The sequence below is a fragment of the Thermobia domestica genome, chromosome 17 (assembly GCF_964235325.1).
Source record: "Thermobia domestica chromosome 17, izTheDome1.hap1.1, whole genome shotgun sequence".
Classification (NCBI taxonomy): domain Eukaryota; kingdom Metazoa; phylum Arthropoda; class Insecta; order Zygentoma; family Lepismatidae; genus Thermobia; species Thermobia domestica.
Window position 1 is genome coordinate 64,080,733 of NC_137470.1, and position 27,695 is coordinate 64,108,427.

A 27,695-nucleotide genomic window follows, 5' to 3' on the forward strand; every position below is an offset into this window, starting at 1 on the left:
TATTTTTTTTTACACTATTTTTGACTGTATTCCACCAGGATCAGTTTTCTATCATCTTGTCAGTACTCGTGTATTTATAGCATTTACCATACTTCAAACTGGCTTTTTGCACAGGTCCATACTTTTTGCAATTGAAGATGCAAACTCTCAGCTATTCGATGTAAAACCAGGAAATTGAATTTGAAGCCTTAAAAATTAAAGTTAAATTTAACAACTAGCATTACCTACTCTATTTTCCTGCATATAACTAGTACTTCTGGTTTGAAAATTGATTTCCGTAGAATGAGCATTGTAAAAGCTCTCAGAATGTGATTTTTTGCATGGGATGAACCATCTCAAACATAGGTTCCATCTTCTGCGTTGAAATCTTATACAAATAAGACCTGGTTAATACTAGCCACTACCGATTTAAATTTTATCGCCAGAGAACGAAAATAGAGCAAGAAGAAAAATTTCAACAAACAATTGAGTGTCAAACATAACACGATCCTTGACATTACTCTACCAAATCAAGAAGTGTCTAAATTTAATATTAATCTAGGTTTCAACAATTAATTCTATATGACAATCGCGGAATGGAATTGCATTTTTACCATGAGAGATACACTAATGGTTTATTTTAGTACTTCTGTCTTAAGATAAGATGCCACATTTTCAAACTAACCGCTATTCAAAGCGGATAGATTCAAATTAACCATTGTGGTGTTAATATTTGTCATCATAGGACGAAAACGGTAACAGTCAGTAATAAACGGTTTGTACAACCGATTGAGTGTTTGGAATGGTCATATAACAACCCACAGCGCTTCATCAAGTCGGAAGATTTTGAAAGTTTTTAAACAGGTAATTTCAATACTGAGTTCTGTAGAGTAAGGACTATAAGAGATATCGAGTTACGGATTCGTACAATCCATTCAGCTTCTCAAGAATAGGTCTATCTCCCCCGTTAACCCTCTATTCAAACGGTAAGCATTTCAAGTTAGCCATTTCCGGTTTTAGCATTTATCCTTACAGAGCAGAAAAGGTATCATATAGCAAAAGGCGGCTTTCTGCAAACAATTGAATGTTTAAATTGAACATATCATGATTACCCGCAGAACACTACAGGAAACGAACATGGTTCAAATTCACTATTATAAACGTTTACAATATATTTTTCAACTTTTATTGTCATAGAAGAAAAACGATAGCATATAACCAGAATCAGTTTTCTGCAAGCGATTGAGCGTCTCAATACAATATATAATGACAATTCCCGACACTGTCAAATAGGGAAGTTGTATAAATTCACTATTAGATTCAATTTTAATACTTATTTTCTTAGAGGAAGAATTCTAATCTATCAGGTTGCTGTTTCTTGTAATCAATTCTCTATTTAAATATTATGTTCACTTCCTCCGTTGAAGTTTAATTCAAACTGAAAGTGGTTAGAATGAACCATTTCTGGTTTCAATGTGTATCGTCACAAAATAAACACGGTAATAGATAGTGAGAAGTGTTTTGAAAGCGTTTTAGCATCTTAAACATATCTTCATTATTCACGACACTATATCAGAATCACAAGTGCTTGAAGCTTACTACTACTTCTGGTTTCAATACTGATTTCCGAAAAGCAAAAATGGGAAGATATATTGAGATCTCGTCGTCTACAATCCAGTCAGCTTGCCTAGAAAACGATCTATCTTTCTCGTTGAAAACTTGTTCAAACCGGAAGTGGTTAAAATTATCTGTCTTCGGTTTCAACATTAATCATTATAAAACGCAAATAGTAACAGGTATCGAGGAGCTGCTTTTTGCAAATGATTAGTATTCCTGTTATCTGATTTTCATATAGAAAAATTGTATAAGATTTCGAGAAGGTCTTCTGTAATCGGATTAGCGTCCCAACGATACATTCTATTTCCTTCCTTAACTTTCTGTTCAAATTGGAAGTGCTTCAAATTAACGATTTTTTAGCATATTGTGCTGCGGAGAGTACATTTCTGAATATAAATAAACCTTATTGGAAACGTCATGTATAACTTAAACCCCTTTTATTATGGGGTTATCAACTGAGCTGTGTGAAAGCAGTGAAGTAAATGCACTTTCGAACTATCTGTAGCCAGATTGAACTATGTAGTTTTTAATGATTTTTGATAAATTAGCGCTTTTGAAAACAGTGATAGATAAGCTCACATTAAAAGATAATGAAACAATATAGCACTCTACCTCTTTTGTGGTATTTGAGATACTGGGTTTAAAGTTTCACACGTACTTGTTGACACCTCGAAAATGAAGTTATGGTAGTTCAATTTTGTTTCAAACAGCTTGATTACTATTGGTGCAGTGCCTCATTATATATATATATATATATATATATACCATTTAACTTTTATCACTTTGATCTGTTTACATGACAAGAAACAAGGACATTCTTACCTTACATCATAAATATTTTCAATTTTGTACTATCATGACAGAGTTTGTTAATTAAGACACCTTAATTCACTTTGTTTAGTATATCCTTTTCATACTGCATTAAGGGGGGGCGCGGTGGCTCAGTGGTAGAGCGTTCACCTCTGGTGCTTGGGGTCCCGGGTTCGATCCCAGCCCCCGCCAAGTGAACTTTGTGGTGGACAAACACCGTGCTCGTGGGTTTTCTCGGGGTTCTCCCGTTTCCTCCCACTTTCTTCATTCCACCATTTCACTCATCTCTCATCATCACCGTCTCCTTTAGCCTAATCGGCATAATCGTGGGACGTAAAACTCAAAGATTTCATTTCATTTTCATACTGCATTAACAGAAACGATTCAGTATTGTCTTGACCGAGGTTCACCCTTAATCTAGATTCAATAATCTTGAGTCTGAAAAACGCTCGTTAAAATTTTACTTATGGTAGGGGGATCGTAAGGAGGAATTTGTACACCTTAAAGAGCTATGTATAACATAAGACGTACATGGGACATTCGTATATAATTTTGATCGTACCCGTGAAGCAAGACTTGCTAGCTTTCTTTGAGTTGATTTTTTACATCTCTGGTTCAATATCGTCTCACCATGTTTCCTCTTCATACTCACTACTTATATATTCACTCACAACATCTCGTTTCGGTTTTGGATCGAACCTCTGCAAATAATTTTAGTTCGCCGATAAGTTTTCCTTTCTCTAGTCGATAAGTTCCCCACAGATTTTGTTCATTGCTTTCTATTTGTAGTTCGAATTTTAAATCAGGAAGCCGCCTTGGATCGGAACACACCAAGTCATGATAAAAGCTTTCGTGTTTCGAATACCAGTTAGTCATACTTTGATTTTGTCAAGGACATCATTGAAAACACACAGTCTGAAATGTTTCTCTTCTGTATTTCCTATGCTTTCATGACATGCCAATTCAGTTCACACGGTTACATTCTATAGAAAGAAATGTTTTAGGCTATAGCAGGGAAAGGTATGCACAGTTTATATGAGTTGATCAGAGAGAAATTTAAGCCCCCTCATCGTGTCTTCGGCAACTCCCCCTCACCAGCTGCCACTATCCCTACAACGTCGTGCTCCGCCCGACACCCAATCTGTTGCGCTCCTTGTGGCTTAAAACGACATTGCTCTTGCTAAACCAGTTTTATCTTATTGTTAACACGTGGTGTGAAATGCCCCGTAGGAAATTTCTCCGTGACGAACAACGCAGTTTCAGAACTGGAGTGCACTAACGGATGCAACATAGATGTTTTCAATTTTGTATCCAAGAAAATCGTCTAGGAAATTTAAATGAGATTTTTATTACTTGTTTACGGTAATGAAAAATTTGTTAATCAATTCCTTTATATTTTAACTGAGTGTTATGTGAAAAGTAACTAAATATCAAAAGTGTATCATGACATGTCAGCACATGATTCTGATACTACTTTCCTAGTGTAATCATCAGCGAAACTGACACATGCGGAACAATTTGCAATCAAGCAAACGGAGGGAAATAAATAATATATACTCAGTGCCTTCACGAATCTTTCTGCAATCAAATCTTGAAAGCTACGGTTGGTAACTACTCTTTACAGCTCTTATACGATACAAGTTCTATACAGTATTCGTCTTACCTTCTTCTTCCAAAACAAAACGCAGTGAACGTAACGAAATGATAGATATATCATAATAAGCTACCATGTATGTAAATTTGTCTTAACACAGATACCGTAGCGAGTCATCAAAGTTGCCAGAAGGCAGTGTTATAGCTTTTACGTTTGAAAAGAAATGTTTAATCGAATATTTCTGATTAAGGCATACACATCCAGGATAACAGTGTTACTAGCTTCAAATGTGAAGAATATTGCTAGGCAACCAAATATTTAAACATGTACAAATTTTGGCCTGACATTTAAATTGAAAAGTCGAATCTAATACAATCCAAAGAGATAATAGTGTCATACATAGATTACTTTATCTGTGTAGATTAAAACTTCACAAGAACTATCATGTGTTCAATCGAGTCAGCTTGCCGAGGAAACGATCTATCTTTCTCGTTGAAGACCTGCTCAAACCTGAAGCGATTAAAATTATCTGTCTCCTGTTTCAACATTCATCATTATAAAACGAAAATGGTAACAGGATCGAGGAGCTGTTATCTTGCAAATGATTAGTATTGTTGTTATCTGATTTTCATATAGAAAAATTGTATAAGATGTCGAAAAGCTCTTCTGTGTTCAGGTCAGCGGCCCAACGATACGTTGTATTTCCTTCCGTAACTTTGTATTCAAATTGGAAGTGCTTCAAATTAAGGATTTTTTCAACATTTATCTCTATAGAAGTAAGTGATTTACGCATAGCTAGTAATAGTTTTAGAGCTAAATCCAGCTTCCAAGAAACAGATTCTATCTTCGATTCTCTTACTCTATATCAACAAGTTGTTACATATGTACACTTGGAATTTAAGTATTCTATTCGCATATTTCGGAAGTCTTACTTTCACACTGTGAAACGATATTCAATTGTTTAAATTGGGTACAGTATAACCCTTGTAATACACCGCACCAGGTTCATACCGTTAGTTATCCATTGAAAAGTTGAGGCTATGTAACAGATATTTGGCAGAAGTTATGTGAATAGTTAAAAAAATAATGCCGCCTTCACAGTTTGTCCTTCACTGCCATCAGTTTACACCTTTATCCTGGTTTGAAATGTTATCCTAGTACAAAGGAATGCTGTTATTTTGATCTTCAGTCTGTGAGGTATTACATAACAAGTTTTTACTATCCCGACATTTACGTTGGGGGCGGCTGTTTCGGTGTAGGACATTTTGGTGCAGGGCGTTTCGGTGTAGGACGTTTCGGTGTACGGATGTCTCGGTGTAGGACGTTTCGGTGTACGGATGTCTCGGTGTAAGGACGTTTAGGTGTGAGGCTGGTTCGGTGTAAAAGTTCCAATGTTTACACCGAAACGTCCACTCTTCAAAATGAAAAATTTTCGTTAGGGAGAAATAAATTCATGAAGTAGAAAATATAAATTAATAAATAAAATAAAAATTAAATGCTGCTGTAATTGACAGGGGTTACTTATTTATAGTGAGTCCCCTCGTTTCAATCTATGTCAGAACTTCTTATATCCTCAAATGTTATAATTATGAATTGATTGGGAAAACGTTTTATGGTAATGATAAACACACTGCTGAACAAGACTGTACTTTTAATATAAAAACACATTTACACGTGACGTTTCGATCTTCTAGCCAAGATCCTCATCAGACGTACTCTGATGAGGATCTTGGCTAGAAGATCGAAACGTCACGTGTAAATGTGTTTTTATATTAAAAGTACAGTCTTGTTCAGCAGTGTGTTTTTCTGATTTTATTCGCAAGACGAATACTATGATGGTAATGATATATAGTAAAAAAGTGTGTGATGCATAAACATTGTGTACACCACACACACCTTATTACGGCAATAACTGTGCACAAATCGCAATATACTGCACAATCTTTGAAAGGAAATTTTCAAACACAGGTGGTTTTCTTCCAAATAACCGTTTTTATATCATGCATACCCAATAAGATTAGCAAATCTAGGAGAAGAAAACTGATTATGTATCAGTGTTGGGATCTTAATTATAAAATTATCATAACAACAAAATTAGCTATTTTTACCAGTCTTTTATCCTTAGGGGTCTGCCGCCATTCTTAGGATTTTTGCCTAAATGAATCATCATCATAAAAACTGCTGAGCAAATATCATTTATCATTCTCACCTTAATAGTAATAACAGCACTAATTACCCTTTTCTACTATATGCGAATTGCTTATGCTGCCTTCAATATTAACCATTATAACCAAACATGAACATCCTTAATAAGAAAAAAACAAGAAATGTCAATTAGATCAATATTCATAATGATTTCATTAAGAGGTATAATTATTTTACCTTTAACTGTCAACATCCTTTAAATAAAGACTTTAAGTTAAAAAAAAAACTAATGGCCTTCTAAGCTATAAATAAAAGGCAATCTTTTAGGTCTTAGTATATTAACTACTACTCCGGAATTGCAGTGCGATATCATAAATATTGACTATAAAACCTAATAGGATGTTTACTACACCATAAATAGATTTACAATCTATCGCCTAATACTTCGGCCACCCTATTTATTTTACTTGCAACGATGATTATTTTCTACAAACCATAAAGAAATTGGTACAATGTATTTGATCTTTGGGGCTTGGGCAGGGATAGTTGGAACATCACTAAGTCTTCTTATTCGAGCAGAACTCGGTCGACCAGGTAGTTTAATTGGTGATGACCAAATTTATAACGTAATTGTTACTGCTTATGCTTTCATTATAATTTTCTTCATAGTTCTACCAATCAGAATCAGAGGCTTTGGTAATTGATTAGTACCTTTAATACTGGGAGCATCTGATATAGCATTCCCTCGTCTAAATAACATAAGTTTCTGGTTGCTACCGCCTTCATTAACTCTACTATTAACTTGAAGAATTGTAGAAAGTGGTGCAGGAACCGGATGAACTGTATATCCTCCCCTATCCAGAGCCATCGCTCACGCCGGAGCTTCTGTTGATCTTTCTATTTTCTCCCTCCACTTAGCTGGTGTATCTTCAATTCTTGGGGCAGTAAATTTTATTACAACTCTAATTAACATACGAACTCCCGGAATAACCTTAGAACGAATACCATTATTTGTTTGATCAGTAGTAATCACTGCTGTATTACTTCTATCTCTTCCTGTATTAGCAGGAGCTTTTACAATACTTTTAACTGACCGAAATCTTAATACCTCCTTCTTTGACCCCTCAGGAGGAGGAGATCCAATCTTATATCAACATCTATTCTGATTCTTTGGTCATCCCGAAGTTTATATTTTAATTCTTCCAGGGTTTGGTATAATTTCGCATATTGTAACCCAAGAAAGTGGTAAAAAGGAAACTTTTGGTGTTTTAGGAATAATTTATGCATTACTAGCAATTGGATTCCTTGGATTTATTGTCTGAGGTCATCATATATTCACTGTTTGTATGGACGTTGATACTCGTGCTTACTTTACCGCAGCCACAATAATCATTGCCGTTTCAACAGGAATTAAGGTATTCAGATGAATTGCTACACTTCATGGAGCACAAATAGCTTACTCACCTTAAATTTTTTGAACTTTAGGCTTCATTTTCTTATTTACTGTAGAAGGTCTCACAGGAGTTGTGCTAGCAAATTCATCTTTAGATATTGTTCTACACGACACTTATTATGTGGTAGCGCATTTTCATTACGTATTATATATAGGTGCTGTATTTGCTATCATAGCAGAACTTATCCATTGATTCCCCCTATTTAGAGGAACAACGATAAATCCCACATGACTAAAAATTCAATTCTTAGTAATATTTATAGGAGTAAATATTACATCCTTCCCTCAACATTTCTTAAGTCTAAGAGGAATGCCTCGTCGGTATTCAGATTACCCAGACGCCTACACTATATGAAATATAGTATCAAGTATCGGTTCATTCCTCTCCTTCGTGGCCGTCCTAGTACTTGTAATTATTATATGAGAAGCCTTTGCAAGAGCTCAACCAGTAATCTTTTCAGACCAACAAACAACATCCTTAGAATGATTTCAGAATCTACCACCTGCAGAACATAGTTATGCAGAACTCCCCTTATTAACAAACTTCTAAAGTGGCAGATAAGTGCACTGGGCCTAAGCCCCAAATATAAGAATAATCATCTTCCTTAGAAATGGCCATTTGAAATCAGCTAGGTCTTCAAGATGCAGCATCCCCCATAATAGAACAAATAGTATTTTTTCGTGATCATACAATACTCATTGTAACTATAATTACAGTCCTTGTAGGCTATCTACTAGCCTCCCTCTTACCAAACACATATATTAACCGTAATTTATTAGAAGGGCAAACTTTAAAAACATTTGAACAATCTTGCCTGCTATTACACTAATCTTTATCGCCCTTCCATCTTTACGACTCCTATACTTACTAGACGAAATTCATCAACCAGCAATCACTCTTAAAATAATTGGGCATCAATTATACTGAAGTTATGAATATTCTGACTTCTCCTTAACAGAATTTGATTCTTATATAATGCATATCAATGAAATAAATCCTAATTCATTTCGTTTACTAGATGTAGACAATCGTATTGTATTACCTGTTAACATTGATATTCGTATCTTAATTACCGCTGCCGATGTTCTTCACTCATGGGCTATGCCCGCCTTTGGAATTAAAGCAGATGCTACCGCAAGACATTTAAATCAAGTAGCAGCTAATATTACACGTACAGGCTTATTCTTCGGTCAGTGTTCAGAAATCTGTGGCACAATTCACAGTTTTATAACAATTGTTGTTGAAGTCTGCCCTCATTCAGTATTTATTAACTGAATAACAAAAATAATACAAGAACTTTCATTGGATGGCTGAAAGTAACCAATGGTCTCTTAAACCAAAAGATAGTAAATACAATTACTTCCAATGGGAAAAATTAGTTAAATTATAACGTAAGCATGTCAAGCTTAAATTACTACTCAATAGTATTTTTCTATTCCACAAATATCCCCCCTAAAATGACTCATACTATTTATTATATTCTCTTTATGCTACCTTCTATTTGCATCTATTATATATTTTAACTCAAATACACCCCATCCTAGTTTAGACAGTACTAATATTTAAAAAAAACACCTATAAATTAAAAGTGATAACAAACCTTTTTTCAACCTTTGACCCCTCTACTTCAATTATAACCATACCATTTAACTGACTTAGAACAGTAATTGGACTTCTAATTATTCCAATTCCATTTTGATTTTTACCAGGACTATTAAACATTTAATGACATAAAATTACCCTAACTCTTCATAAGGAATTTAAAACTAATCTCGGTCCTACTAGTCACCAAGGAAGAACCTTCTTATTTATTTCCTTATTCTCCTTCATCTTGTTCAATAATTTTATAGGTCTATTCCCTTATGTATTTACCAGCTCTAGTCACTTAGCCTTTACATTAACCCTGGCTCTTCCCCTTTGAATAAGTTTCATAATCTACGGCTGAATTAATCACACTCAACATATATTTGCCCATCTCGTTCCTTCTGGAACTCCGGCCCCTCTTATACCATTCATAGTGTGCATTGAAATAATTAGTAACATTATCCGGCCCGGAACCCTAGCTGTTCGACTAATAGCTAACATAATTGCAGGTCATCTACTTTTAACTTTATTAGGTAATACAGGCCCTTCTTTATCCCTCTCCATACTTTCATTATTAATAATTGGACAGATTACCCTCCTAATATTAGAATCTGCCGTCGCGGTAATTCAATCCTATGTATTTGCAGTCCTAGTCACACTATATTCAAGAGAAGTTACTTATGTCAACACCACAAAATCATCCTTACCACCTTGTTGATCAAAGCCCCTAACCACTTACTGGAGCACTAGGAGCCTTAATTACAACCGCAGGTCTCACTAAGTGATTCCACCAGTATGACCCCTCCCTATTCCCCCTCGGCATACTAATTACATTACTAAATATAATTCAATGATGACGAGATTTAAGCCGAGAACGAACGTATAAAGGATTACACACTATACAAGTTACATTAGGCCTTCGGTGAGGTATAATCTTATTCATTATTTCTGAAGTATTCTTTTTTGTTTAATTTTTTTTGGGCCTTCTTCCATAGTAGACTAGCACCAGCAGTAGAAATTGGATCCTTCTGAACTCCCGCAGGAATCGTACCATTCAATCCAATACACATCCCCCTTCTCAATACTGCAATTTTACTAGCCTCAGGAGTCACTGTAACATGAGCTCATCACTTATTAATAGAAGGTAACCACACTCAAGCCACACAGGGCCTACTACTTACAATCCTCCTAGGTCTATACTTCACTGCCCTACAGGCATACGAATATTATAAAGCCCCATTCACCATCGCAGATGCCTTTTATGGTTCAACATTCTTTATAGCAACAGGCTTCCATTGTGTTCACGTTATTATTGGTTCCACATTTCTAGCCACTTGTTTATTACGTCACCTTCTATCACATTTTTCTCCTACTCACCACTTCGGATTCGAGGCCGCCGCCTGATACTGACACTTTGTAGATGTAGTATGATTATTCCTTTATATTTCTATTTATTGATGAGGAGGTTAGCCTATTTAATATATATATAGTATATTTGACTTCCAATCAAAAGGATCACTTAAATGAAATAGGCAATTAATACAGTTTTAACAACTGGTCTATTAACTATTTGGTCTAGGAATTAATTCGTGCGGGTGGACAAGAGATGGCGCAACGAACGGAGCGTCCCACAGTTCCGTGTATCCACACATGTGTTGCAAACCCCTGTCATCGCGTATCGTTCGTAGTATAGGGCAGTGGATTAAAGCGTCAACAACACCAGTTTGTAGTTAAGTGAACATGGCGCAATTTGTGCCTGATAAAGTGTTTTTGCGGGGTGTCCTGCTGCATTACTTTAACATGCAGAAAAGTGCGACTGAAAGTCATCGTATTTTGGTGGAAGTGTATGGTGACCATGCTCTAGCTGAGCGAACGTGTCAGAAGTGGTTTGCACGGTTTAGAAGTGGTGATTTCGGCTTGGCAGACCAAGAGCGAGCTGGACAGCCAAAAAAATTTCAAGACGAAGAATTGACAGCATTGCTCGAGCAGGATTCGTGTCAAACGCAGGAACAACTTGCAGCAGCATTAGGCGTTGATCAAACAACAGTCTCCAAACGCTTGAAAGCCATGGGAATGATTCAAAAGATGTCACATTGGGTTCCACATGAATTGAAAGACAGAGACGTTGAAAGACGAAAAACCATTTGCGAATTGCTGCTTCAACGACAGAGCAGAAAGGGGTTTCTGCATCGAATTATTACGGGTGATGAGAAGTGGATCCATTACGAGAACCCTAAACGAAAAAAGGCCTGGGTGAAACCAGGTGAACCAGGTCTATCACAACCAAAACGAGATATTCACTGTGCAAAGGTTATGCTGTGCATATGGTGGGATATGAAAGGTGTGGTGTACTATGAGCTGCTGCAACCGGGTGAAACTATGAATGGAGAACGTTATCGACGACAATTAATGCGTTTGAAGCAAGCTCTGGCCAGAACACGACCAGAATGGAAGAACAGACATGATAAACTTATTGTTCAACATGATAACGCTCGCCCACATGTCGCAAAACCGGTCAAAACCTATTTAGAAAATGTCGGATGGGAAGTTTTACCCCACCCGCCGTATTCACCAGACGTTGCTCCTTCGGACTACTACTTGTTCGATTGCATGAACAACGATTTGATTGGACAGCGGTTTACTTCTTCAGAAGATATCGAAACATGGGTCTCTGACTGGATCGCTTCCAAGGATGAGGACTTCTTTAGCCACGGAATCCGTACATTGCCTGACAGATGGGCGAAAGTGGTGGCTAGCGATGGACAATATTTTTCTTAAGGTATTTATGTATTTTGTGTTTGTACTACAGCTTCAATGTGTGCGTACCAACCGCACGAATTAATTCCTAGACCAAATATTATTATTTGCTTAATCGTTATAGCTATTTCAACTCTTCTTTCCGAGAATGTTATTAATGATCGAGATAAGAATTCCCCCTTTGAGTGCGGATTCGATCCTAAATCATCAGCCCGAATTTCCTTTTCTCTACGATTCTTCCTCATTGCAGTAATTTTCCTCATCTTCGATGTAGAAATTGCCCTTCTACTCACAATAACAATTACCATTAACAACACTAATACACTATGCTGATCTCTCGTAAGACTAACGTTCTTAGTAATCCTCCTAATGGGTCTTTATCATGAATGAAATCAAGGATCCCTAACATGGGCCGACTAAACATGAAATTGGATAATAGTTAAATAAAGTATTTGGGTTGCATCCAAAAGGTGTTGTTGTTAACTTATCTCACAACTAGGAAGCACACAACTGCACTCAGTTTCGACCTGAACTTCTGGTCCTCTCGGCCCCTACTTGCTTAGTTGAAGCCAAAAAGAGGCATTTCACTTTTAATGATACTATTGGGATTCTATGCCTTAACTAAGGAGATGTGAATAATCAAGAAGAAGCTGCTAACTTTTATCTTTAGCGGATTAGACCGTTAACATCTCTTAATATAAAATGACTATAACCCCCTTAGTATAAATATTACATTACCTTTTCGAAGTAAAAAGGAGAGTGCTTTTCTCAGGGAGTATTATTTAGGGAGTATAACTCTTTTTAGTATCTTCAATACTATGCTTTCAATATAAGCTACCTAAATACACAAATATAAAGAAGCAAAGGAAAATTGTAAAAATTAAAAAAAATAATAAATAAATTTTAAATAAATTGTCCTGTGATTGCTGGATTAACATTGAATCATCCTTAAAACTATTATACATGTCCTGAGCGCCAAGACATTCTCTTCACCCTTGATCAATATTATTATAATATACTGCCCCTACATATAAAGGTAATTTAATAATATAATTTGTTGATAAATAAGGTAAAAATCATATACTTTGCTATTATTGTAGAATTAAAATAAAAATTCATACACATTAAAGACTGCCCAATAGAGTAACTTGATAATAAAATACCAACTCACAGGCCCACAACACTTACAAGTAGAGCACCTAATTTTAAGTGTAATGGTAAAACAACACAATTAACAGTAGGAAAAATCAATCAACTCAATATTGCACCTCCTAAAATTGCCATCACTACTAATCCTAATATTCCCTTGCATATAATTCAACCTTCATTATCACTAATAGAATGAATATTAACACCCCCAAAGCCCTTGCCTGTTAAATAAAATCTTAAACGTACTGAATAACACACAGTTAGGCCTGTAGAAAAAAAAAAACAATAAGAAAAAGCTAACTACATTAATTAAAGACAAGGAAGAAATTTCCAAAATTAAGTCCTTAGAATAAAACCCAGCTAAAAATGGTATCCCACATAAAGCCAAGTTAGCTACATTTAAACAAGACAAAGTAAAAGGTATTTGACTTACAAGGCCCCTATTCTACGAATATCTTGTGTGTCCCCCACACCGTGAATAATTGCTCATGCACTCAAAAAAAGTAGTGCTTTAAATAAAGCATGTGTTAATAGATAAAAAAAAGCTAATACAGGAAATCCTATAGACAAAATTATTATTATAAGACAAAGCTGGCTTAATGTAGATAGAGCAATAATCTTCTTTAAATCATATTCATAATTAGCACCAATACCAGCCATAAAAATTGTCAAACTTGACAATAAAAGTAACACATCTCCCGCATAAACACTTAATAAAACGTCTCTAAAACGAATTAGCAAGTAAACTCCAGCAGTCACAAGTGTAGAAGAATGAACTAATGCTGATTCTGGTGTAGGGGCAGCCATTGCTGCTGGCAATCATGCGGAAAAAGGAATTTGTCCACTTTTTGTTATTGCTGCCAAAATAATCAAACTAGAAATAATTACTATCTTATTATTATTATTTAAAACTCTATGCAAATAAAAGACATAATTTCAGCTTCCATAATTCAATATTCAAGCAATGGCCAATAAAATTGGAACGTCTCCAATACGATTGGAAAAGGCGGTTAACATACCAGCATCATAAGACCGCACATTTTCATAGTAAATAACTAAACAATATGATACTAATCCTAACCCGTCCCACCCAAGGAGGATTCTAATTAAATTAGGAGAAGCAATTAACAAAATTATTGAAAGAAGAAATATTAATACAAGTATAATAAACCGATTAAGATATCGTTCAGTTCCTATATATTGTTCACTGTAATAAATTACTATTCTAGAAATATAAAGCTTGAATCTTATAAATATAAACGATATTCAATCAAATAGAAGAGTCATAATAATTTTATTTCTATTAAAAAAAATAATTTCTCACTCAATAAATACACTATATCTATTAATTAAAAAAACTCAAGCCTATTATAAATAAAAAAAAAACACTTAAAAGGCAAATCTAGTCACAAATTGAAAAAGGTCAAACCATGGCTTAAGGGTAATTAAACCTTCCTTAGTTGCACAAACTAAAATTTTATTCTAAACTACTCAAGCAACTACAATCATAGAAATCTCGGCCCCGCAAAAAAGATTAATAAATTTAAAGGCAATCAGTGTAATACTAATAATAAATATTCTCGCACACTTCCTCCTCAACAAGAATATAAATTAGAATAAGGTATTCCATGTTGCGTGTATGAATATAAATATGATATATAAGCAGCTCTAAAAAAAGAAAGCAAAGCTAAGCCTAATATACTCAACCAAGATCAACCAACAATTCTATTTAACAGACTAATTTCCCCTAATAAATTTAATGTTGGTGGAGCAGCTATACTAGCAATTCTTAGTAAAAATCATCACAGCCCTAAGTTCGGTATAAAAGATAGTATTCCTCGATTAATTAACAATCTTCGATTTCCTAAACGTTCATAAGAAATATTTGCAAGGCAAAATAATCCTGAAGAACATAGCCCGTGAGCAATTATTAATGTAAGTGCACCTCTAAATCCTCATAATCCCATCGTTATTAATCCCATGAACACTAAGCCTATATGAGCAACAGAAGAGTAAGCAATTAAAGACTTTACATCACCTTGTCGTAAGCATACTAGTTTAACCGATCAAATACCTACAACTCTAATACCAAATCAAATTAAATTTATATTTACAGCCATATTTTCTATAAAATATATAATTCGTAGTAGTCCATTCTCCCCTAATTTCAATAAAACTCCCGCCAAAATTATTGAACTACTTACGGGCGCTTCAACGTGTGCCTTAGGTAATCAAAGATGAACTAAAAACATAGGCATTTTAATTAAAAAAGCAAAAACTAAAGCAAAATATCACATATAATATGTAATTCTTAAATCTATTACACTTCTCATATTAGCCATCAATAAGCTGCCCTTAATATATTCCAAACAAAAGATACCAATCAGAAGTGGTAATGAAGCAAACAAAGTATAAAACAATAAGTATATGCCTGCCTGCACTCGTTAGGGCTGATAGCCCCAACCTAAAATTAAAAATAGTGTAGGAATTAATGAACCTTCAAAAACAAAATCTAGAAGAAGAAAATATCAAATAAAGTAATACAAGTAATAATAAAACTAAACTAATAAAACTCGTGCTATAAAATGAACTTCTCAACACACCTTCTCTACCCATAATTATAAGAATAACAATTCAAATACTCAACAAAATCAATGAATATCTCAAACTATCTCTCCATAGATAATATCCCACCCCCACGCATTTAGTCCTATACTATTTCCTATTATAAATAAAAAACAAACTCTAATAAGACAAAACTGAACAACTCACTATAATTTAAAGTCAAAACCTAAAGGTATTAAAAACAACATAAATATTAAATATTTAAACATCGTAATACAACTAAAGAATTCAAATAATCACCCCTGTGGGTTCGAACAATAGACACTAAAATTGACAAGCCTAAACTACCCTCGCAAACACTAAAAATTAAAAATAACAAACAAAAATAATTTTCAACATACAAACTACCTAAGGAATAAGATAGAAGTAAAAAACTTATCAACACAATAAATTCAAGTTTTAATAAAACCATCAGTAAATGCTTACGCTGAGTAACAAAACAAGCTATTCCTAAAATAACCAAAAAAAAACTAGAAAACAAAATAAATAATATTTTCATAAGCTTTTATAGTTTAATTAAAACATTGGTCTTGTAAACCATTAATGAATAATATTCTAAAAGCATCAAGAGAAAGTATGAACTTATCTTTAGTCCGCAAAACTAATATTTTAATAAACTACCTCTTGAAATTAAAATAACCTGGATATTACTTATAATTTTAGTAGTTTTAAGATTAATTCTAATTCAAATACCCCACCCCCTATCAATAGGACTAATACTTATTGTCAACACTATTACTACCTGTTTAACTATTTCAACTATAAGATAATCGCCTTGATTTTCTTTTATTCTCTTCTTAGTTTTCCTAGAAGGTATGTTAGTTTTATTTATTTATGTTACAAGACTAGCATCAAATGAAATATTCACTTTAACCCCTAACCTTTTCCTAATAATTTTCCTCGTTCCACTCCTCTTAATTCTTATAACAATTATTGACCCTCTTCTACTCCCGAACATAATTTCACTACCAGATCCTCATCAGTATGTAACTAACTACCAAGAAATCCCCAGTATAAAATTTTATATAACATCAATCTTAATAAATACTATTATATTAGCAACATACTTATTTATTACATTAATTGCAGTAGTAAAACTTACTTCATTATACCAAGGCTCTCTTCGGCCTTCCAAGACATATGTCAACGCCAATTCACTTACATCATCCCCTTTTTAAAATTGCTAATAATGCCTTAGTAGATCTTCCGGCACCTATTAACATCTCATATTGATGAAACTTTGGTTCTCTCCTTGGCTTATGTTTAATTATTCAAATTGCTACGGGCCTATTCCTGGCAATACATTATGTATCAAGTATTGAATTAGCCTTCAACAGAGTAATTCACATTTGTCGAGATGTAAATTTTGGGTGGCTTCTACGTACTCTACATGCTAACGGAGCATCCTTGTTCTTCATTTGTCTTTATTTACACGTCGGCCGAGGAATATACTACGGCTCTTATCTTTATCTCCACACTTGAAGAGTCGGGGTTGCTATTTTACTACTAGTAATAGCAACTGCCTTCGTAGGTTACGTCTTACCTTGAGGTCAAATATCTTTCTGCGGGGCAACAGTCATTACAAATCTATTATCAGCTATTCCCTACCTAGGAACAATACTAGTACAATGAATTTGAGGCGGATTCGCCGTAAATAATGCTGCTCTAAACCGATTCTTTGCCTACCGAGGATATCCATTTCCATTCGTACAACTTTCTTTTTTTAAAAAAGAAAGGAAACAGAAAAGGTTTTTACTAATCTAGTATGATCTACGGATCCTCATAAATGTGGTTTAGTTTTCTTTTTTAAACTAGTAGCTTTCGGAAAAAGTAACCTGCACAATTGTGCGTGTTTTGTTGATATTGGATATATTGGTGACTCTATGTGTACAGTTGTGTACGTGAGAGCTGAAACGGTTAAAGGTGCTTATTAACACGCAGGAAAAAGACTCGTTAAATTTTGATTAACTTACTTAGCGTGATAATATGAACTAAAAGAAAGTTTACGTTGTTATATATAGTTAATATTTACAATAGGAAGACATTACATATTTTTACACATATAACTAAATCGATATGTCTACGATTGACGGGTCACGTCACTCATGTTAGTAATATGCAGGGGAACTGTAAATTTCTTGTGAAGGTTAGTAGGTCAAAAAGAAAAGGATAATATTATACGATACGATACTCTAAGAATGGTGATAATAATGCAAATTTGCATGGTTTAGTGTAGAATGGTATTCTGTCGAGAAGTTAAATTAATGAGGTTTGGAACTTCGGGTTTCGTTAGTCATTTGGTGAATGATTTTTTTTTCGTATTTTACTTCAGAAAAAATAGCGTTATTTTTATATTGACGTAAAGGCCCAAGGGTAGTTGGGTAAGTTCCCGGGAAGATATATTTTTCGGGAATATTCCCGAGAAGATTTCCAAAAATACAAACTTTCTGGGAATTTATATCAATCAGAAATAAAATTGCATTATATTACTATATTATAATTTCAAAGTTAAATTCGTTTAACACAGTATATCATTACTGTTGTCCCCAGAGGAGTCTTTAAAATGTATATTCTGAACGATGTTATGTTATTAATATTTTATTATAATTAGAGAGTACGCATAAATGGATATTTATTTACAATATGTTCTATGAATGTAAATATGTTTCAAAAATGGTATAGTAAGTCCACATTCTTTCAAAGCGCTAAAAAGTTTAAATTTACATGTAAGTGGATTTTCTAAACTTGATTCTACTACTGATATATACATATTAAATTTTTAAATGTTATAAACAAAATAGGTTGGGTAACTGCCAGAAGACACATGTCCCTCCATTTTGTCAACATTTGCGCATAAATATGTACGTTCACAATATTTGCAAGATACTTTCTTATGTTTATAATTTAGCATTTAACATTGCCACACACGACCTTTCTTGCTATTTATTTCTCGAAATTTCATGCGATAATTCACATGTAAGAGAAGTCCGAGTACCTTTTGAGAAATTCGAGTCAGAGAGAGAAGACAGACTGACGTCTATTACTAACAGTGGTTCAGGGAGTATTAATAGTACTTGATCTCTATTTCTACGTAATTCTACATTACTTTACAAAATGGTTCCTTTCATCGTTTGTATTAGTACTTTGCTAATTTGGCTATTGCTTAGCTTTGGCGGGCCAGTTTTTGCACATACTTTTTGCGTTATTCTAATCCGATGTGGTTGTTTTTTGGTTTCATAGGTTAAAGTACGTTACAGACATTAAATTCAGACATCATTGATGAGCGAGCGTTAGCGAGTGGAGGTGGGTTAGAACCCGCATGGCACATTGTTTTCGATATTTTCTTGACCACTTGAACGCCACTATTAACTAGTTTTGACCCCCAATACTAAACATCTGTCGTACTTTTCAGTGCACATGAAAATGGAACTTAAAACTCATATTAGTTATATAAAGTACAGTCAAAGAATTTTAAATTTTTTAAGCTCAAAATTCTTTAATACCTAGAAGTAAATCATAGTATGTTAAAATAATGTAATTAGTCGTAGGGTTATTATAATTTGGAAGGCAAAGTAAAGAAATGGAAATAAACTCCTTCCCGTGAATTTATAGGCCAGGAAAAAACCCGTGAACATTCCCATTTTTTAAATTCCTTCCCACCGAGAATATTCCCACTGCCCATCACTATCCATGGGGTGTCTCGGAGGCACCCTGTTCAATTTTAATCCCATTATTCTTAATAGATATTTCGTCGCGTGTCCTGTGCCCTAATATTCTTCTATCTCTTTGTAATGCACCCTCTGATTGCGTTTCCTAAGCAAGTTTTTACTTCAGAAGGAATAGCGTAATTTTGTATACTAACGTAAAGGCCAAAGGGGTGCCTCTGAGGCTCCTATTGAAGTATGCACTTTTCTAAATATTTGATCCTGTTCATTGTTTATTACTATTGACAAAGGATTTCATAGCAATGTAGTGACTAGCCTTTCCTATTAATGACGGAAAATACAAATGGTCGCTGTGAGTTCAGGTAGCTTGTATATGCAGCAGGGAGCCTCAGAGGCACCTCTTGTGGCTTTTAAGCTGAAAATTAGCATAGGCTTTCTCGGGTTAAGTATAAATTACTTTTGTAGTTTTTATGTTGTAAAGGTTTATAAATGTCCAGTGTTTATGTTAATATTAGGCATATAGTATTATATAATTTTTTGTTCCGTCAAGATTGTGTTTAAAAAATAGATATATTACGTATAATGCCTTTAAAACTACGTAGACATAGTTAGTGAAGAGTGCCTATAGTCTTCTCCTTTGATTATCTTACTGTAGTAACGCGGTAATGGAACATGTAATGTTAATGCGAATTCCATTACATGTTGTATTATGTTGTAAAGGTTTATAAATGTCCAGTGTTTATGTTAATATTAGGCATATAGTATTATATAATTTTTTGTTCCGTCAAGATTGTGTTTAAAAAATAGATATATTACGTATAATGCCTTTAAAACTACGTAGACATACTTAGTGAAGAGTGCCTATAGTCTTCTCCTTTGATTATCTTACTGTAGTAACGCGGTAATGGAACATGTAATGTTAATGCGAATTCCGGAGGAAGAAGTAGTGATTCCTCGAAGTTTTTGCCATGAAGTAGAATGCTCCATATAAGGAAAGAGGTACGTTCGAAAACTATAAAGGCGTTATTTGAAAAAGAAATAATGAAGATGGTTTGCTTCCCATTAGTTAATTCTTAAGTCGTATACTACAAGCTTTTTTGCTGTTTTTGACGTTGCATGTGTTAAAACATATATATAAGTATATAAGTTAATTTGAAATTACATGGATTTACAGGGTAATTTCACAACATCCGGTTGAAAACGTAGTTTCCTTAAAATTTTTTGTATGCTAGAAAATTGTGATCACTTAACTGCATCAGAGAATACATGATGGAGTTCTATACATTACATATTAATTTTATATCATATGTTAAATTTATATGTAAAAAAATCTACGGGAATTGCCCGTTTTAAAGTAGTAGGGCGTTGATCACTTGCTCACTGGTATTGAGTAGAGATTTTATATGACAAACTTCACTTCCCTACCATAATCCACTCGTCGGATACATTACTTTTCGCCTAAAATTTAAATCTGTTCTCTTACACGTAGGATCTTCTTTCTAATGACAGTAACGTAAAAAAAGAAGAAAAGAAGTTTTCTAGCTAAGATACATGTATGGCTAACCGCAGTGTAAAATCTAATTTCAATCGATTTACTCATTTCCGCAGCTAATGCCACATTAGCTAGATGTCGAGCTTGTTTACTGAGATATAATATCGTCGCATGAAAACCAGAGGAACGTAACTTCAAAAATGCGGTTTTCATTTTCTTCAAGTTTGGACACAATTTTGAAAGCCCCACTTGGTGTAAACGGAACGGAACGCCATCTGTTCTTATTGTCGATCGTCTGCTGTAATGTAGCTCAATTACCATTGTATTAAATTCATATCTTTCTAAGAAAACAATATTTTTGTCTTCTGACTTGTATACCTTCGAAAATGGAGTTACGTTCCTCTGGTTCTTGTGCGACGATATGAAGATTGTTCATCCTCTCCCTCTTGAATGTTGAATATCCCAAAACGCTAGTGCACGCGACAATTTTTAAAACTAAAAATGCTAGTGTGAAACTGTCCTCTCTCTAGAGTCCCATAAAAATATAATGTTTCACGTAAAAATTTATTTTTCTTCCCGTCCTTATGATAACCATTTGAATGAACGTTGCATGATAAATTGCCACTTAAATATAGACACTCAACATATTACATATTTTATTTCATCCAGTTCAGCTTCCTGTCTTATGTAATGTGACGCATAACACTGTAATGTGATGCATAACTCATTTCTTGCATTTTTTGCTAATCATCGTGTAGCATTTATCTTTAAACGCCATTTTAACTTTTAATGAAAAAAAAAAAAAACACTAATGACTAAAGTGTTTCACGATGACGGGAACACTCCCGAGCATTGTTTTTTAAAAAAAGTAATAGCATGGTTCCAAACCGAGTATATAATTTTGATTTCTCCGAATGGAATTACACCAGGTTATTAGAAATTTAAATTATTTTTTTTTAAGCACAAACGTACAATACCACTAATCTAATTAGGGTGACGAATGTGCTAATGCTTGTTCACATTACCTTAGCGTGGACTTCTGGAATCATAGTCACGTATTTCAAATAAACAGATAAAAATTACAAGAAATTGAATACTCGCCGCCTCTCAAAAGTATATACTTAATAAGAGGACTTAATTATGAATCAGATGTAACCGCGTTGCTATATATCAATAGACGCAAAGATTGTATTACGTATTAAAGTTTACTATCTCAAAGGATCAGATTATATTAAAACCAAACGTAGAAATTGGTGTAATGATTCAAATGACATATTTTGTGCAATATTGTAAAACTTGTTATACCTTTCCTTTGTTTCTTTGCCATCATCACTCTTTTGTAGCGTTAATTGGAAGAAGTTCTTGCGATTGTTAAATTTTGTGACACAAAAGTTAATGATATATAAATATTTTAGTGACAATAGATCTGATAATAATGAAATATTTATTCCATAGCACAACATATGCATATGTTCGTATGCACTTAACTCTGATATTGTATATATAAATAATTGAACAATTGGATATAGTAAAGCAAATTACACGCTTTTATTTCGAGAAAAGAGAGATATGGAAACACCTCGACACTTCTCGGTTCCATATTTGTACAATAATTCATGTAACAGAACAAAAATAAAAGGTAATTTTATCTCGAAATATAGTGTATGATTTCACTTTTGGTTGTTACTTGTTAACTATATTCACGTTTCTTTGTTTATTGAACTTGTTCCAGGCGCTACAATGAATATGATCTTCACAGAGAAGTGAATACGTGTATTATATTAAAGGAAGCCATTTCTCATTCAGATGACAAATCTGATATTACGAAGCAATTCGGCAAAGGAATTATTCTGTCAGGTTTAGCAAGTAATATGTTAACGCATAAAAGTGAAAAGCGTCATACGTACCGTAAATGTGATAAACGCAATACCCAAAGTTTAACTTCGTCGAGTCGTAAGTCCATGCATACAGCTGAGAAATCCCACCTGTGCGAACAGTGTGGTAAGGGATATAGCGTACGTTCAAATTTGACTAAACACATGTTAATCCACACAGGAGAAAAACCTCACACATGCCAAAAATGTGGAAATAAATTTAGTCTACGTTCACACTTGACAAGTCACATGTTAATTCACACAGGAGAAAAACCTTACACATGCCAAGAGTGTGGAAAGGGATTTAGTCAAACTTCAAACCTGGCAAGACACATGACGATACATACAAATGAGAAATCTCACACGTGCAAAGAGTGTGGTAGGGGATTTAGCCGACGTTCATACTTGTCAAGTCACATGCTAATTCACACTGGAGAAAGACCTCATACATGCCAAGAGTGTGGGAAGAGATTTAGAGTACGTTCCACTTTGGCTATACACATGTTAATCCACACAGGAGATAAGCGTCACACATGCAATGGCTGTGGAAAGAGATTTAGAGTTCGTTCAAGTTTGGCTACACACATGTTAATCCACAAAGGGGAAAAACCACACATATGCACTGAGTGTGGAAAGAGATTTAGTCAATGTTCAAGCTTGTCAAGCCACTTGTTAATCCACACAGGAGAAAAACCTCACAAGTGCAAAGAATGTGACAAGGAATTTACTAGGCGTTCAAATTTTTCAAGACACATGTTAGTCCACACAGGAGAAAAAGCTCACGCGTGCGAACAGTGTGGAAAGGGATTTAGAGTACGTTCAAATTTGGCTACACACATGTTAATCCACAAAGGAGAAAGGCCTCACACATGCAATAAATGTGGTAAGGGATTTACTCAACGTTCAACCTTGTCAAATCACATGTTAATCCATACAGGAGAAAAACCTCACACATGCAATAAATGTGGTAAGGGATTTACTCAACGTTCAAGCTTGTCAAATCACATGTTAATCCATACAGGAGAAAAACCTCACAAGTGCAAAGAGTGTGACTTGGGATTTACTCAACGTTCAACCTTGTCAAATCACATGTTAATCCATACAGGAGAAAAACCTCACAAGTGCAAAGAGTGTGACTTGGGATTTACTCAACTTTCAAATCTTTCAAGACACATGTTAATCCACACAGGAGAAAAACGTCACACATGCGAACAGTGTGGAAAAAGATTTAGAGTACGTTCGAATTTGGCTACACACATGATTAAATCCTCACAAGTGCAAGGAGTGTGAAAGGGGATTTACACTACGTTCAGGATTGTCAAGTCAAATGATAATCCACACAGGTGAAAAACCTAACACATGTCAAAATTGTTGAAAGAAGTTTAGTGTACGTTCAAGTCTGGCTATAGACCTGTTAAACCACACAGGAGGGAAGGGTTACACATGTGGTAACTGCCGCAAGGGATATGAGTGCATTCAAGATTGACTAATCACATGTTAATTCACACAGGAGAGAAACCTCACAAATATCAATGTTGTGTCATGATTTAGTGTGCGATCATGTTTGGATACTAACTAACTAACTCTATAGCCTATGGAACCCGGAGGTTGAATGCCTTGCTCACAAAAGCTCTCCACTGGCTTCTATCCTTAGCTAACTGCATCCAGTTTCTACTTTGAATTCAATTTCTGCTCCTAGGTCTTCCTAGTGGTCGTTTTCCGATTGGTCTTCCAGTTAAGTCTGTGAGACTGTTTCTACTTTATTCCATTGTAGCTACATGACTTGCCTATCTAAGCCTCCTAGACTTGATGACACCAACAATGTTGGGCAAACAGTATAAATAATGTAGTTCATCGTTATGAAGTTTCCGCCATTCCCCATTCCCGTTCCTCTTGGGTCGGAATATTCCTCTCAGGATCTTGTTCTCAAATACCTTCAGTCTATATTCTTCCCTCGGAGTAATCGACCATGTTTCGCAGCCATACAGAACAACAGGCATGATTATCGTTTTGTATATTTTAAGCTTCAAATTCCTCGATAGAATTCGCGATGACAAGACATTTTGAACCCAATAGTAACACGAGTTCCCTGCTTTGAGTCGACAATTAATTTATTCGTGAATATGAGTTTCGTATGTTAATATTGATCCTAGATATTTGAAACTATCTACTTCATCAAAACACCGTGTGCGTGGGTTTTCTCGGGGTTTCCCGTTTCCTCCCACTTTCTTCATTCCACCATTTCATTCATTATTCATCATCACCGTCTCCTTTAGATTAACCGGCATACCCGTGGGACGTAAAACTCAAAGATTTCATTTCATTTTACTTCATCAAAAGTATTATTTAATGTTTTAAGACATCCACAACTTGCTGTATTACGGTCCCGACGCACTTCCTTGTTTTTAGTTTTCTCTGCATTTACTTCTAAACCTACGTCCCTGCAACCGTTTAATAAAATCTTTGCATTTCTTTCTATTGTTCTCCTATCATCCTCTATCAAATTTACATCATTTGCTAATGCTATAACCTGGTGAATATCGTTCAACTCTCGGAACTGGTTGATATTTTGATTTTCCTTATAGCGTGTCCAAGCAAAAAGTTAAATAATAGTGGCGACAACGCATTTGCTTATTTCAGGCCATTTTCGATGTGAAAGCTCGTGGACAGAAATTGTTCCTACCTGGTTGTAACTTTGGGATTCATTTATCCCCTATTTTGTGTCTTAAATTTTGTCGTATTCTTTTGTCTTGTTGTCTCACAGACCCGAATATCGTAGACTGTATCTATATTGAAAATTACTACGAACACTTTACAATTACAATTTACAATGACCATTTTAGACTGTATCTATATTGAATATGACTACTAACAATTTACAATCAAAACTAACTGACCTTAAGATAATATCGTAGACTTTATCTATGTTGAAACTAACAGCTAACAATTTACTGTTAACATTTACAATGACCTCTAACCTAACCTAACCTAACGTTTTATTATTTAGCTTAATATTGATTTAAAATGCAAATCCTCATCTGTTTTACAATTTAATCTTTATTATTGCACAAAATACAATTTCATATTTGGTACATTTCATCCTATTTCTCATTATTACAGGAGAACTCAGCTTTTTTCACGTTTATTTACATGTTGCACAAGTAAGTGCTTGGTGCTTTGCACAGAAATTTTGTTGCATCTTTCACAAACTAGTCTACTTTTTCTGTCCTTCCTATCACAAAGGTGACAACGCTTTCTTCTGTTTGCAGATGACGCTCAAATTGCTAAAGTGTTTTCAGTTTTGGAGACTCCGAAGTGTTTCATTGCAGCAGTCACTGATTTTGGTAACCAAGCTGACATCTCGCATCTTCGCTGCATGTGAGGTTTTACCATGTCCTCGGCAATGCTGCATAAAATTTACGCCTCGTGTTGAGTTTATTCGATAAATCTGGATTTTTAAATTATAGATGCATTATTCGCAGAAGTATCTACCATATTTGAGAACACAGCTAATGGTCACCTTCTTAGTCGCCGTTTTGTTGTGAATTCTCTCACCATTTGGTGAAATTTATCCACCATCCCTTTGGTCTTGTTATAATATAGAATTATATCTGGCTTTTTCTTACCGGTGTCAGATACAGCCGTATCATGATGCTGGGTGCTGGGAAAAATCACAGCTTTGCTTACGATCGTTAGATCACCGTTAAATCCGAAGATAGATCTCAATAGACTACGAGATTTACTAGGTTGAATGATGTCGGGGAATTCACGTTTGTTGTTCATCATCGTTCCAACGAGAGTGAGATTCAGCAGTTAGCAGGTACTGAGCAAGTTCAACACTTGTAAAATAAATTGTTCATAGGAATGTTCCTTCCACTTTTGAACAAATGTTATGTAAGTTTCTTCACAACATTCTGAGCCAGATTCTTCTCTACAGTACCTACTGGTTGCTTTCCTACGTATACATAACCTTTGAGTGCAAAATAGTTCAGTGCACCACATAACTAAAATATTTTTATGCCATATTTATCTGGATTATTAGGCATAGATTGAACGAAACCGCTGTGACCACGAAATGTAACCAGTTGTTCAACTGTTACACAATTATTTGGTATATAATAATTCGTACTGTTTGCAAGAAAACATTCCCAAACAAATCGGATGGGGGGAGTTTGTCTTCTTTCAGTCTATTTGCGCGTGTTCTTTATCATCAAATCGAAGAAACCTTAGAATTAGATTAAGTCGCATCTGTAACATAATTTCTTTTCATAATAATTTCATCTGAAAAGCTGATTGTTTGGAAAACCAATTAAGGATACACTACACTACAATGATTGCTTACAAGGAAAAACGAAAACAGCGGTCGCACTGACAAATGAAGAAATTCTTAACTCTTTCTTCTCAGATTGGAAGAAATTGCAATCAACTAAGATCTGTTATACACGATCAAACTTTCTGTTTACTTTGAACGCGTATTCCTAATCCGTTCAAATAACTTCACCAGTGGATGCAAGGTATATTCATTTGTAGATAACACATTCCTACCTTCTAGATTGTCAATGATTACGTCACTCAGCAATTTTCCAGTGATAATCTAGAAGGTAGGACTGTGCTACCTACAAATGAATATACCTTGGAATATACCGGGAAAGATATTTAACTTGCCTAACTGAGGTACGACCGCTTGGTCGATTTGGTTGTAAACTAACACACATAAATACGCTGAAAGAAGACAAACTTTCTCCCACCAGCCTTATGTGGAAACATTAAGTGATTATTCGAGTAAAAGAAAAGTTAAAATGACAAACATATAAATTGTCTTTCCCTAGTACTTTCCCCCTTGCAACAGACAGATCGCTATAGTCCCTTAGCACCGTCAACCAGTGACAAATCTAGGAGGTAAAACTTGGGATTGGAGGCAACCAGATTCCAGCCTATGATAGGTATATC

The 27,695-nt window shown here is 34.7% G+C and overlaps 1 protein-coding gene across 1 annotated transcript in view; it reads left to right on the forward strand.

The window, feature by feature from the left end:
- The window catches only part of LOC145674661 (uncharacterized), a 30,190-nt gene extending 4,993 nt beyond the window's left edge, over window positions 1-25,197 (forward strand). Inside the window, exon 2 of the mRNA XM_081744883.1 lies at window positions 22,604-25,197. Coding sequence (XP_081601009.1) covers window positions 22,604-24,035 — 1,432 coding nt within the window. The 3' untranslated portion in view covers window positions 24,036-25,197. The remainder of the gene's footprint in view (window positions 1-22,603) is intronic.
- Window positions 25,198-27,695: the final 2,498 nt, after the last annotated feature.